This window comes from Salvelinus sp. IW2-2015, linkage group LG33, assembly GCF_002910315.2.
Source record: "Salvelinus sp. IW2-2015 linkage group LG33, ASM291031v2, whole genome shotgun sequence".
Classification (NCBI taxonomy): Eukaryota; Metazoa; Chordata; class Actinopteri; order Salmoniformes; family Salmonidae; genus Salvelinus; species Salvelinus sp. IW2-2015.
The window spans coordinates 20,234,584-20,247,144 of record NC_036872.1 but is presented as its reverse complement, the minus strand read 5'-3'; the positions used below and the strand labels follow the sequence as shown (position 1 = coordinate 20,247,144).

The 12,561-nt window shown below is 41.9% G+C and overlaps 1 protein-coding gene across 2 annotated transcripts in view; it reads right to left on the bottom strand.

Annotated features, from left to right (window-relative positions):
- Positions 1–7,098: 7,098 nt before the first annotated feature.
- Positions 7,099–12,561, bottom strand: part of inpp5jb (inositol polyphosphate-5-phosphatase Jb) — a 34,558-nt gene continuing 29,095 nt past the window's right edge. For both annotated transcript variants that reach the window (XM_023978828.2, XM_023978829.2), the window contains exons 6-13: positions 11,612–11,787; positions 10,493–10,604; positions 10,245–10,354; positions 9,917–10,124; positions 9,538–9,675; positions 9,307–9,390; positions 9,091–9,195; positions 7,099–8,866 (exon numbers count right to left, since the gene is read on the bottom strand). In XM_023978828.2, coding sequence (XP_023834596.1) covers positions 8,594–8,866; positions 9,091–9,195; positions 9,307–9,390; positions 9,538–9,675; positions 9,917–10,124; positions 10,245–10,354; positions 10,493–10,604; positions 11,612–11,787 — 1,206 coding nt within the window. In that variant the 3' untranslated portion in view covers positions 7,099–8,593. The remainder of the gene's footprint in view (positions 8,867–9,090; positions 9,196–9,306; positions 9,391–9,537; positions 9,676–9,916; positions 10,125–10,244; positions 10,355–10,492; positions 10,605–11,611; positions 11,788–12,561) is intronic.

Below are 12,561 nucleotides of genomic sequence, written 5' to 3'. Positions count from 1 at the left end.
TACCTTCAGGCTCTGATCAGGCCTACACCCAAACAAGGGCACTGCGTTCATCCACCTCTGGCCTGCTCGCCTCCCTACCTCTGAGGAAGTACAGTTCCCGCTCAGCCCAGTCAAAACTGTTCGCTGCTCTGGCACCCCAATGGTGGAACAAACTCCCTCACGACGCCAGGTCAGCGAGTCAATCACCACCTTCCGGAGACACCTGAAACCCCACCTCTTTAAGGAATACCTAGGATAGGATTAAAGTAATCCTTCTAACCCCCCCACCCCCCTTAAAAGAGTTAGATGCACTATTGTAAAGTGGTTGTTCCACTGGATATCATAAGGTGAATGCACCAATTTGTAAGTCGCTCTGGATAAGAGTGTCTGCTAAATGACTTAAATGTAAATGTAACTGAGTTAGGAAGGACGCCTGTATCTTTGTAGTGACCAGTGGTGACACAGCCCCACCTGTTTAGCTAGAACAAAAGCTTGGGTTGCCTGTTTTTTGGCATTAATACGTGTCACATATCAGTTTGCAAACAATGTAATAAAAAATAAATAAAAAAGTTAATAAAGCTGCATACGGACATGGTCTCTTTTTTTGCTTTCTTAAGTTCAGTGCTTAAGTTTACCTCAGTGCTTTTTGTGGTGGTGGGGCAGCCAGTGGAAAATACGGAGCGTAGGGGTTGATAATGTTGTAAAGTTGCTCCATGATTGGCTCAGTCACGATAAGGGTAGCCACTTGGGTGCTGCCATAGAGTTACAATAGTAGTGCCCATCCCAGAAGGCTCAAGGTGATGAAGTTAAATCACGTTATTGTCACGTTCGCTGGAATAAATCTCGGACCAAGGCGCAGCGGATGTTGAGTTCCACATAATGTAATGATAAAGTGAAACTTAGCAAAGACAAAAACAAATAAACAATAAACTAACAACGAACCGTAACTACAGAGATGCTACGTGCACTAACTCAAAACAATCTCATAAAACACAGGTGGAAAAAATGCTACTTAAATATGATCCCCAATTAGAGACAACGACAGCTGCCTCTAATTGGGAATCATACCAAACACCAACATAAAAAAACTAAACTAGAACCCCACATAGAAAATAATAACTAGAAAACCCCCATAGAAAAATAAAGGCTCTCTATGGTCAGGGCGTGACATATATCTACAGTAGCTTTGATTGTACTGATTGGACAACATCATACTTTCAAAATCTTAGCTAGCAAGCTAGCAATCATCATCATGAATCAAGTCGACAATCTACTGGCAAATCCTTTTTAATCCTTGTCATATGAAGAGAAATTATAGATAAAATGTATCGGTGCTCATCAGCCATTGAACAAAAACATTACACAACAAGTTGGAAATTACAAATTCAACAATGAGTGGTTTCAAAGGAATCAGTGGCTAACTGCAAGCATTGCAAAGCAATCACTAGCCTGCTATTCAGTGGAGTGGGTGTGTGGTCCCAAGTCTGGATTTAAGGGTCTCTTTTCCAAGCTTTAAAGGATGAACATTCAACATTGGCCCTGCTGTCAATCCAGCATGACTTCTGCCTTGTTTTTTTCAGAGTTCCCAGTTATCTTGAAAGCACCATAAATCCAAAGAATGACAAAGTTTGATGACAAAGTTTGATGAAACAATTTGCCCACAAAGGACTTCCGCGCCACCTTCCTGTTCAAGTGAGCACAACACAACGAGTCCAAAAATGTTTTGTATGCTGCAGCATAAAATGTTTCCTTGGTGTTAAATAGTGTCATTTTGTTCATGGGGTGAGTATGATGACTCTTTGCACTGTTTAGGGAAAGGTTTGTTATATTTGTAATATGCCAGGGAGATATGTATACTGTAGCTAAGAAAGTAATACTTGTGTAGTAAGCTGTTGGTAGCCCATGTGCCTCACCCTAATAATTTGTTCCCTTTTCCCCCTTTTAATTTTGCCTACTGTTCTTACTTGGTGATGCACATGTGGCCTATAGCCTGTTTTAGAGAAATGTAATCATTGAATATTGTAAGATCTTTCATTGTCTGCCTAGTTAAATAAAGGGTAAATAAAAAATAAAATAAAAATTGTCTGCTTATATGCCCCGTTTATTTATCCTAGGGTTCTGACTTGGTGTACGGGGAGAATACTGTAAAAACGTTCCATGTTCTGAATTCTATCGCGGTACATTTCAAAAGTGCTGAAAAAATAGTAATATTGACTACGTCGGTCCTAGCTCACTCATTAATGTCTTCATCGAAATGACTGATTGCCTCTAATCCGCTTGTCGTCCTCTTACGCCATAGTTTGTACATTCAATTGTCAGTAGAAACCACATTTGTTTAAGCAAGTCAGCCATATCAGCTATGTTTTTTTAAAAGGCAGTAAATGAGGCTGAATGAACTGTTTCGCTGCCAGACAAGGCTCTGCTGATAGCCAGGTGTAGCAGTGGTAAGGTGTTGGGACACTGCTGTTGGGACAGCTTTATGTATGTAAATAAGAATTTGTTCTTTACTGGCTTGCCAAGTTAAATAAAGGTTAAATAAAAAGTCTATTTAAAAAGTTTGTGGGCACCGTTTGTCACCTTTATAGTGCAATTAATGTATTGTTTAGTGATGTGATATGTCATGTGTTGTGTAGTGGCTTTGCTGGCATGCATCTAAAAAACATATATTTTTGTTTGCCCCACCAAGATTTACATGCTAAAATCGCCACTGGTAGTGACACACCATCCAAAGTGTAATTAATAAGTTCACCATGCTCATTGTTTTCATTTATTTTTTTACCCATCTACCAATAGATGCCCTTCTTTGTGAGGCATTGGAAAACCTCCCTGGTCTTTTTGGTTGAATCTTTGTTTGAAATTCACTGCTGTATGTGTGGGGTACAGAGACGAGGTAGTCATAAGAAAATCACGTTAAACACTTTTATTGCGCACAGAGTGAGTCCATGTAACTTATTATGTGACTTGTTGATCTTTATTTTACATCCTTCAACTTATTTTGGCTTGCCATAAAAAAGGGGTTGAACACTTATTGACTCAAGACATTAAAGCTTTTGAATTAATTTTTGATCATTTGTAAAAACATAATTCCACTTTGACATTATGGGGTATTCTGCGTGTAGGCTTGTGACACAACATCTTCATTTAATCAATTTTAAATTCAGGCTGTAACACAACAAAATGTGGAAAAAGTAAAGAGGTGTGAATACTTTATGAAGGCACTGTACCTGATTTAGCTTATCAACCAGCTAATAATTAGGTAACTCTCCCGGAACACGGTTGAAGAGGCCTGTCATACAGTGTCACAACAAATGCAATGCAAGCCAATAATAATAGTCCCCAATAATGTGGCATCTTAAAATATATTCTTCAGGTTCTCCACGGCTGAGGCAAGCTAACTGTGTTGCATCCCAGCATATTTTACATCCTTCAAGATTCAACAGTGTTGATGCTTTGCTTCCAGTCCTTGCTGATGTCTACCAGGGAGTTCTGGATGTCCTTTACGTCCCCCAGGCAATAGTGGAGCTGACTGAGGCCTGTAGGTACACCATCTAACTGGGACTGACTGACAGCCTGGAGAGTGAAGACAAACAATTGTAAATTGTTTAGATACGGCTTTACAAAATTCAGACCCCATCAGTATACACACACACAAACAAACACCTTCTCACACTGAGTTGTCAATATGTCAGTTCTCTCCATCGCTTTGACAGGCTTGGTGATGCGTCCACTCCTGTTGTTCTCAGTTCCCTGTCTGAACTCGTCCACAGAGGAGAGAAGAGAGAATCAGGGCCTTCCAGCAGTGCACATAACTTTATTCAAAATGTCCGGAAAATTACCTTAACTTTTCTATCATTCCTCCTTACTTTTTGTTACCCTCCTGTCCATCTCGCTGATGTCTTCCTTGATCAGGCCAGTGTTCAGGTCCATGAGTAACCGTCTGGAGGGCTCTGTTCCCTGTCTGCGCTTCTCCACTGGAACACTCAGGACCTCAGCCTCGACCAGACTCACATCTACAGGGAGGAGAGGGAGAGAAGGAGAGGGGTACAGAATAAACAATTAAAATCAACAGGCTTTGGATATATAACTGAGACCTGTACATACCCCGTCTAACTGGGACTGAATGGCAGCCTGGGGAGTGGGGACAGACAATTGTAAATGGTTTAGATAGGGCTTTACATTGGCTGCATTCATGTAAAGCCCTAAGTAAATAATTTTCTACCTTTAGTCGTACTTTTACTATCTAATCTGTGTACATGACCAATAAACTTTGATTTGAATATTAGCAGACTCATGGGTCTTTAGGTTTAGGATATGTTGGTAGAATTACAAAATAATGTTAATGCTTCTTCAAATCAAAGTTTATTTGTCACGTGCGCCGAATACAACAGGTGTAGATCTTACAGTGAATTGCTTACTTACAGGCTCTAACCAATAGTGCAAAAAAGGTATTAGGTGAACAATAGGTAAGTAAAGAAATAAAACAACAGTAAAAAGACAGGCCATATACAGTAGCGAGGCTATGAAAAGTAGCGAGGCTACATACAGACACCGGTTAGTCAGGCTGAATGAGGTAGTGTGTACATGTAGATACGGTTAAAGTGACTATGCATATATGATAAACAGAGAGTAGTAGCAGCGTAAAAGAGGGGTAGGGGGGGCACACAATGCAAATAGTCCGGGTAGCCATTTGATTACCTGTTCAGGAGTCTTATGGCTTGGGGGTAAAAGCTGTTGAGAAGCCTTTTTGTCCTAGACTTGGCGCTCCGGTACCGCTTGCCATGCGGTAGTAGAGAGAACAGTCTATGACTGGGTTGGCTGGGGTCTTTGACAATTTTTAGGGCCTTCCTCTGACACCGCCTGGTGTAGAGGTCATGGATGGCAGACAGCTTAGCCCCAGTGATGTACTGGGCCGTACGCACTACCCTTTGTAGTGCCTTGCGGTCAGAGAACGAGCAATTGCCGTACCAGGTAGTGATGCAACCAGTCAGGATGCTCTTGATGTTGCAGCTGTAGAACCTTCTGAGGATCTCAGGACCCATGCCAAATCTTTTTAGTTTCCTGAGGGGGAATAGGCTTTGTCGTGCCCTCTTCACGACTGTCTTGGTGTGTTTGGACCATTCTAGTTTGTTGTTGATGTGGACGCCAAGGAACTTGAAGCTCTTAACCTGCTCCACTACAGCCCCGTCGATGAGAATGGGGGCGATGCTCGGTCCTCCTTTTCCTGTAGTACACAATCATCTCCTTAGTCCTGGTTACATTGAGGGGTTGGTTGTTATTCTGGCACCACCCGGCCAGGCCTCTGACCTCCTCCCTATAGGCTGTCTCGTCGTTGTCGGTGATCAGGCCTACCATTGTTGTGTCATCTGCAAACTTAATGATGGTGTTGGAGTCGTGCCTGGCCACGCAGTCGTGGGTGAACAGGGAGTACAGGATGTGACTGAGCCCCTGGGCAGCTCCAGTGTTGAGGATCAGCGTGGCAGATGTGTTGCTACCTACCCTCACCACCTGGGGGCGCTCCGTCAGGAAGTCCAGGATCCAGTTGCAGAGGTAGGTGTTTAGTCCCAGGATCCTTAGCTTAGTGATGAGCTTATAATGACTATTGTAGATCTGACCTGGTTTTTGTTAAATAACAACCAACACTGAAAGTACTCATAGCGTATGTTTCCTTTGTAACATTTCTAGTGGTCTTCTCCACTGTAACAAACCACCCCCAACACAATGAGGTGTCTAGGCATTGTATGTTTTATAATAGAGCTGTTTCTTACAATATACTGCAACAACATCAATGTATTGCAATATAATTAGTTCCTTATTAATGTCAAATAAAATAAAATGTTATAGGTCACATACACATAATTAGCAGATGTTATTGTGGGTGTAGCGAAATGCTTCTTTGATCTGGCCGACTGAAAACAAGAGACTCAAAGAGCAGACCAGCTGTACAGCTTAAAGAGGAGTTTTCTTTTTTTTCTCTAAACAACGTGTATGACAGAGGTGTTAAGTTGGAAAGCAGAGAGGTTCCCCTGACCCCCATGGACGGGTCCACAACACACCCTCTAATATCAACGTTCAACAACTAGCCAATTCAAGCCTCTTACAATGTTGTTGTAATGTTTTCCAGTTGTTTTAATCCCAATCACATAAAGCTTGCAGAGACAATACAATTTTTAAAAAATGACATTTGATCTGAAATCACAGATAAACAAAGTCAAGAGGTTGTTTCTTTTTGCCTCCACATAAAACTATGTTGTGCGCATGAATAAATATAAAATTAAAATAAATAAAAAACAAATATGTATACACTATATAGTCTATTAAATTAAATAGAACTTTGACTTTAAACCCTTTTGCTTTAACATTTTTCTCCCACACTTGCCAGCAGAATTCAGGTTCTCATTTGACACAATAAAATAAGAAAATATATGCATCATTTTTGGCATTGATTGTCATATGTTCTCTATTTGATATTTGTCATTTACATACAGTACATAGCCTACTCTCACCTGTTTTAAACACGTTATAAGATTTCAATAACATTCCTTATTCATATCTTTAAAATTCCACATACAGTGTGGGAGAGAGACATTTCCAAAGACTAAAATAGCAAAAGACAATTGAATTAGACTTTCAGATCTTTCCTTTTCACCTTTTCTATAACCATGCTTTGGATCAATGAAGTTATATTGATTGATACACATAATCAATGGATAACAACAATAGAAAGCCATTTTCACTTGTACATATGCAGTACTGATCATTTACCTTGGATGAGCTTCAGACTATCTACAGTGTATTTTGTATCGTTTAAATAGGATGAAAGAAATTGTCTTTCTTGCTGTTCTGCAAGCAAACTGATTCAGCCTTTCATTTTCCTTATGTATCTACATCTAACATGTCATTTTGTGTTTACACTGTCGTCATAACATTTTTTCCAAACAGTCAAAAGTCAAAAACAGCACTTTTAACGGCACAAAATCACAGTACCGGAATGTACAGTATGTCCAGAAAACCATGCAAGCACATACACACATCACTATCAGTCATACACAATTACACACTCACTTTTGTAAACCTAAACACACACACACAACACACACACACACCACACACACAACACACACACACACACACACACACACACACACACACACACACACACACACACACACACACACACACACACACACACACTCATAGTGGCATACATACATGAACACACGCACAATGAGGTTACAGTACAACAGCACACACTGTCCTAAGCAAACAGCCCATAGGTAGAAAGTGTCTAGGGTGTTGCATTGGAGGTCACAGGCTAACAATCCAACACATCACTACTAGTGACAGAACAGTTTCAGCTAATCACTATCACCAATAGAGAAAAGGGAGAGAGGGGACACGAGAGAGAGAAAGAGGGAAAAAGAGAGGTGCAGGGAAGAAAATAAGAGAACTGGAAACACCAGTACCCTGAAGGTGAAAATGTTTAAACTTCTTTTTTCATCATGGCATTTAAGTGATCCATGCAGTCAAGCCAACTCACAAGGGTTTATGAATAAGGGCAGGTATCCATATACTGGTAGTATACTACACCTAGCATTTAGAACTCTGTCTAACACAGTGGATGCTATTGGAATCACATTTCATTAAGGGTTGGCTCTCTATCTTCATCTCCTTGGCCCAATTCCTAAGGCAGGGGTAGGCAACTCGATTCTGCCGCTGGACGATGTTTATCAGATCGGATAGTCGGGAGCATAATAATAATAATTTGTACACTGCGAATTGACCACAACTAAGCTCCAAAATACATTTGAAAATAACATACATTTCATACCTTGATTACATTGAAACCCAATCACATATGTCTCTTTTTTTTTCTTTTTTCGTGGGAATAGTTTGGAATAGATTTACTAAATTAAACACCTTTTCTGATGAATTCCTGGTGATTCAACTTTTTTTTAAATCCAAAACTCATAAAAATCACTTGTGGACCAGGTCTCAGAGAATATATGTAGCAGCAGACACAATTCTGTATCAAAATGTAGGACAGGACTTGCGCTAAAGCAAATAGGGATTATTACTATTTGCGAGGAACGTTCCCTTTGGGAGTCAAACTAATCGTTCTCCTCATCAAAAGACAGCATTTGCTCATGCTGTCACACATGCTAACCTGCTGACTAAGCCCCCAGGGCTGATACAGAGGGGTAAATATTATGCTGCTTCAAAATATCTGTGAAACAACTGGCGATATGCATTTGGTGGCCAATTCCCTCTGCCTGAGATTTGTTAATGATTTGCCCTGTAAGGTTCTCTTAAAATCAGACAAAAACTCCCTGTATTTTCTACACCTGAGAGGGAAGAGTGACCGAGTGAGAGAGCGAAAGAGAGTGTGAGAGGAATGAGAGAATCTACAGGGAGATATACATTTGAAAACAGCTGAAGAAAAATCACACAAGACAAAGTAGTCTTCCAGTACGAGAAGCCTAACCCCAGTCCTGAAACAAATGGCACCCGAAAATGTACATTTTCAATAAAGGAAACATACAATACAGTACAGTGCATCATGTACTAAGAAACCACACAGAGTTGGTCATGTGAGCGCAGAATAACAGGGGCTCCATCACAACCCTCTATCCCCAGCCTCAGATGAGGCCTTCACCTTCTCCCCATCTGTGGTGTTGTGGGCCGAGCCATGCTGCAGCTTGAGGCCCTTCATTTCGGGCAGCGCAGGGCTGCCACTGCGGCTATGGCTGTGTCGGGCTCTGTGTTTCTTTTTCCGGGGGCTGGGACTGCGGGACATGGTCTTCATACCAACCACGCTGTCGTCCTCAGAGGTGAAATCAGAGCTGTCGTCAGAGGGGCTACCGGCAGGGCTGGAGGTGGGGAGCTGGATCTGCAGAGGAGAGATGAGGGAGAGGAGAGGAGGAAGAGATAGAGAAAGAAGAGCGAAGGACCAAGGAAAAGAGCATAGGGAAGTAGCACAGGAAATGGTGTAGAACAAAATGAAGGAGTGGGGATGGGTGTGGAAGAACCAAAGGAGAGTTAAATGACCAATCCCATTATACTTCAATGTTTTATATATTTACCATAAAAACTACACAGCATCACTGTAAGCACCTGGAAAGGCTCTGTCACACCCACGAGGGTGCTCGTGTTATTGCTATAGTAACACAAGATGAAGTCTCCTGAGCCCTTGGGCAACTCTTCCTCAGTAAAGGTCACCTGCAGAGGTAAAGACAGGTAAAGAGGGAGAGAAGAGTCAAAACACATAGATACAGTACCATGACAAGGTTCTCCAGTTCATTCATGTTTGTTATTAAAAGTCGCCCTTACCTCGTGTTCTACTCTATGGTAATCTGCCTCCTCCTGCTTGGCCCACACATAGCCTACATAGTCCTTATGGTGTTTGAATCCCACCTGGGGAGGCAAAGGCAACACCAATTCCTGATTTTACAAAAACACTTAATGTCTTTGCTAATTATGACTTCATCATGACACATTATCTGGGTTACTTCACGCTTTGTTAAACATTGAAATCTGCTCTAGAAGGTTGAGAGTGAGAACCTTGTACAGCCCAATCCAGTCCCAGGAGCTGCGAGCGAAATTAGGTGCAGCCTTGAATGTGCAAGTGGCATCTGCAATGCTGTTCCACTCATCCTCCACCATGATCGTCACCAGGGGCATGTCCACCTTATAGGGGAACTACACACATAATTCTGGAGGTCAATATCATCATGGTATATAATCAATAGAACACAACATCAACATCTCTCGCCGACATAATACAGCATCAACATACAGTCTGTAGAAATCTGTTACAACAATGGTTATCCCTGTTTATTACAGGTTACAGCGGCGTTTTAGGTAAAGTTATGTGCATGTCACAACTCCGGTGACAACTGGGACATGGGGGGGAAAGAGAGGGAGAGGGGCTGTGTCTCACCTGGAGGGTGAAGATGGAAGAGACAGGCTTGTGGTCGCTGACCATGTACTCCATGTGACTGCGATAGAAGTGCTGGGTGACCTTGGTCCCGCTGCTCAGCCCTAAAATAGAGCCTCTCTTCCCAGCATTAGGGGTCGGCCCAGAGGGAACTGTGGCCCTCAGACGCCACAGGATCCTGTCTGTCCACGCAGGCTTACGCTTCTTCCCACTGAGAGAGAGAGAAAGCGAGATAGAGAAAGAGAAAGCAGGGGGGTAAGAGCTGTGATGATAAGAACACTCTTCTCATTTGATCTTTAGGTGCAAGAAAGACCCCCATGTCACCACAAACCTTGTATCGTATGTATCTGTCCCCACATCAAACTTGTAAGTGGGAGGGAATTTGAGAGGACCCTCCAGGAATCCCTCCAGCACTGACTCGCTGTCTTTGGCCATGTTCAGCTGTAGAATAGGAGATAACAGTGAATAAGGTTAAATTATGTGTCTCTGTTATGTTGGTCTCTGAATGCCTTCTAGTGGCATCCTCTACATTACACTCTCCGTTTAATAGTGAGCCTTCATCTTGAACATGCATCTCACCTGGTCTTTCTCCCACAGCATGGTGAGTTTGTTGTTATCAATGGCTGCTTTCACAGCCGGAATTTCCAGTTCATCAATGCGGAAATTCAGATCTCCAAACCAGAACACCACACTGTGGAGGAGGAGAATAGTATGGAGTGGACTGAGGGCAGAGCGGAACTGTAAAGATGCTTTTAATTATAAGGTATGTCCTCTAAATCACACAAAATATTTGCTTTGGTTAGGTACAGTATATCGATGGCTAAATCAGGTACTTTTAGTGTAACCTCAACTACTGTAAACCCTCTATATCTTTACTGGATACCAGGGAGGGTGGACTGCTGCAAGTATGCTTTCTTATGTGTTTGTTGATTCCTGCTTAGACAATGTTTGCAATGACGATGAAAAAATTAAATGCAATCGCTATTTAGACTGCCTGTTTGTGTTGTGCTTATGTTAGTAATAGCCTACTGTTACAACAGACAAAGGAGTTTGGTCATGTCTATTGTACAACACGTCGGTAATGTCTATTGTACAACACATCGGTAATGTCTATTGTACAACACATCGGTAATGTCTATTGTACAACACGTTGGTAATGTCTATTGTACAACACGTCGGTAATGTCTATTGTACAACATGTAGGTATTGTATATTGTACAACACGTCAGTAATGTCTGTTGTACAACATGTCGGTAATGTCTATTGTACAACATGTGAAAGGTTTTAGACTAGGCTACACTAGATAAAGACGTCAGATCATCGCCGCAGGGAGGAAGGAGGGGGAAGCGGTAGCACAGTGAGCAACAGCTATGTAAAAAATCTACATGGAGAATCTCACACATGCGCAGAAGTTTCGGGACCTTTAGCCGGTCCAAAAATAAAATTAAAAAGCTACACTGTTGTTTATTTGTGCAAGTGCCTGAGAGGGAAACTTAAGTGGGTGTTGTGTTCATATGTATAGAGACTAACTCGTGGTCCAGTGTTCATATGTATAGAGACTAACTTGTGGTCCAGTGTTCATATGTATAGAGACTAACTCGTGGTCCAGTGTTCATATGTATAGAGACTAACTCGTGGTCCAGTGTTCATATGTATAGAGATAATCGTGGTCCAGTGTTCATATGTATAGAGACTAACTCGTGGTCCAGCACCCCTGTGGCAGCCTGGCCTTCAAACTGCTGCTGCTGCAGGATGCTCTCAAAGTCCTCCATCCGCTGCTCAGAGTTCTCCATGTGGGCCGGCAAGTGGCAGTTCAAGAAACAGATGGTGTGACCAAACACAGACATGCGGGCACTCACACCCCCTTTATTACCCTACAACAGGACCGAAGAAATGAGAGGGAGTGAGAGAATAAAGGAAGGAGTAGAGTGAGAGAAAAAGAGAGGAACAGAATAAGGTTGACAATTGGGGACAGGAGCAGAATGGCAAGATTAGTATGATGTAATAAAACATTAAATTTGCAAACTGAAAGAACAAATGGTACGAATAGTAACCTAGCCTATAAGACAAACCCCCAGTGCGGAAACCTATCTGAGGGCAGGAAGTTTGTGGATACATGAATGACCAGTGAATGACATGATCAATATTTAACGTGCAGTGCTCTATGTGACTGAAGGCAGGATGGAGCCGTGTGCTTCCTCCTGCTGCTCAGCCTCTACAGCTCTGACCTACTAAAATACAAGAGATGATACAGCAGAGGGAGAACTGCAGAATGTGCTGATGCTTATCTGAGTTCATACAGAGAGGACAATAGAAAGACTTCACAGTGCATTACTACAGCAAAACAGGCAGACAGATGCTAGTTAGCATTGGCTCACGAAACTACCTCCAACTTCCTTCATACTGGATGCATATACAGTGGGGAGAACAAGTATTTGATACACTGCCGATTTTGCAGGTTTTCCTACTTACAAAGCATGTAGAGGTCTGTAATTTTTATCATAGGTACACTTCAACTGTGAGAGACGTAATCTAAAACAAAAATCCAGAAAATCACATTGTATGATTTTTAAGTAATTAATTTGCATTTTATTGCATGACATAAGTATTTGATCACTTACCAACCAGTAAGAATTCCGGCTCTCACA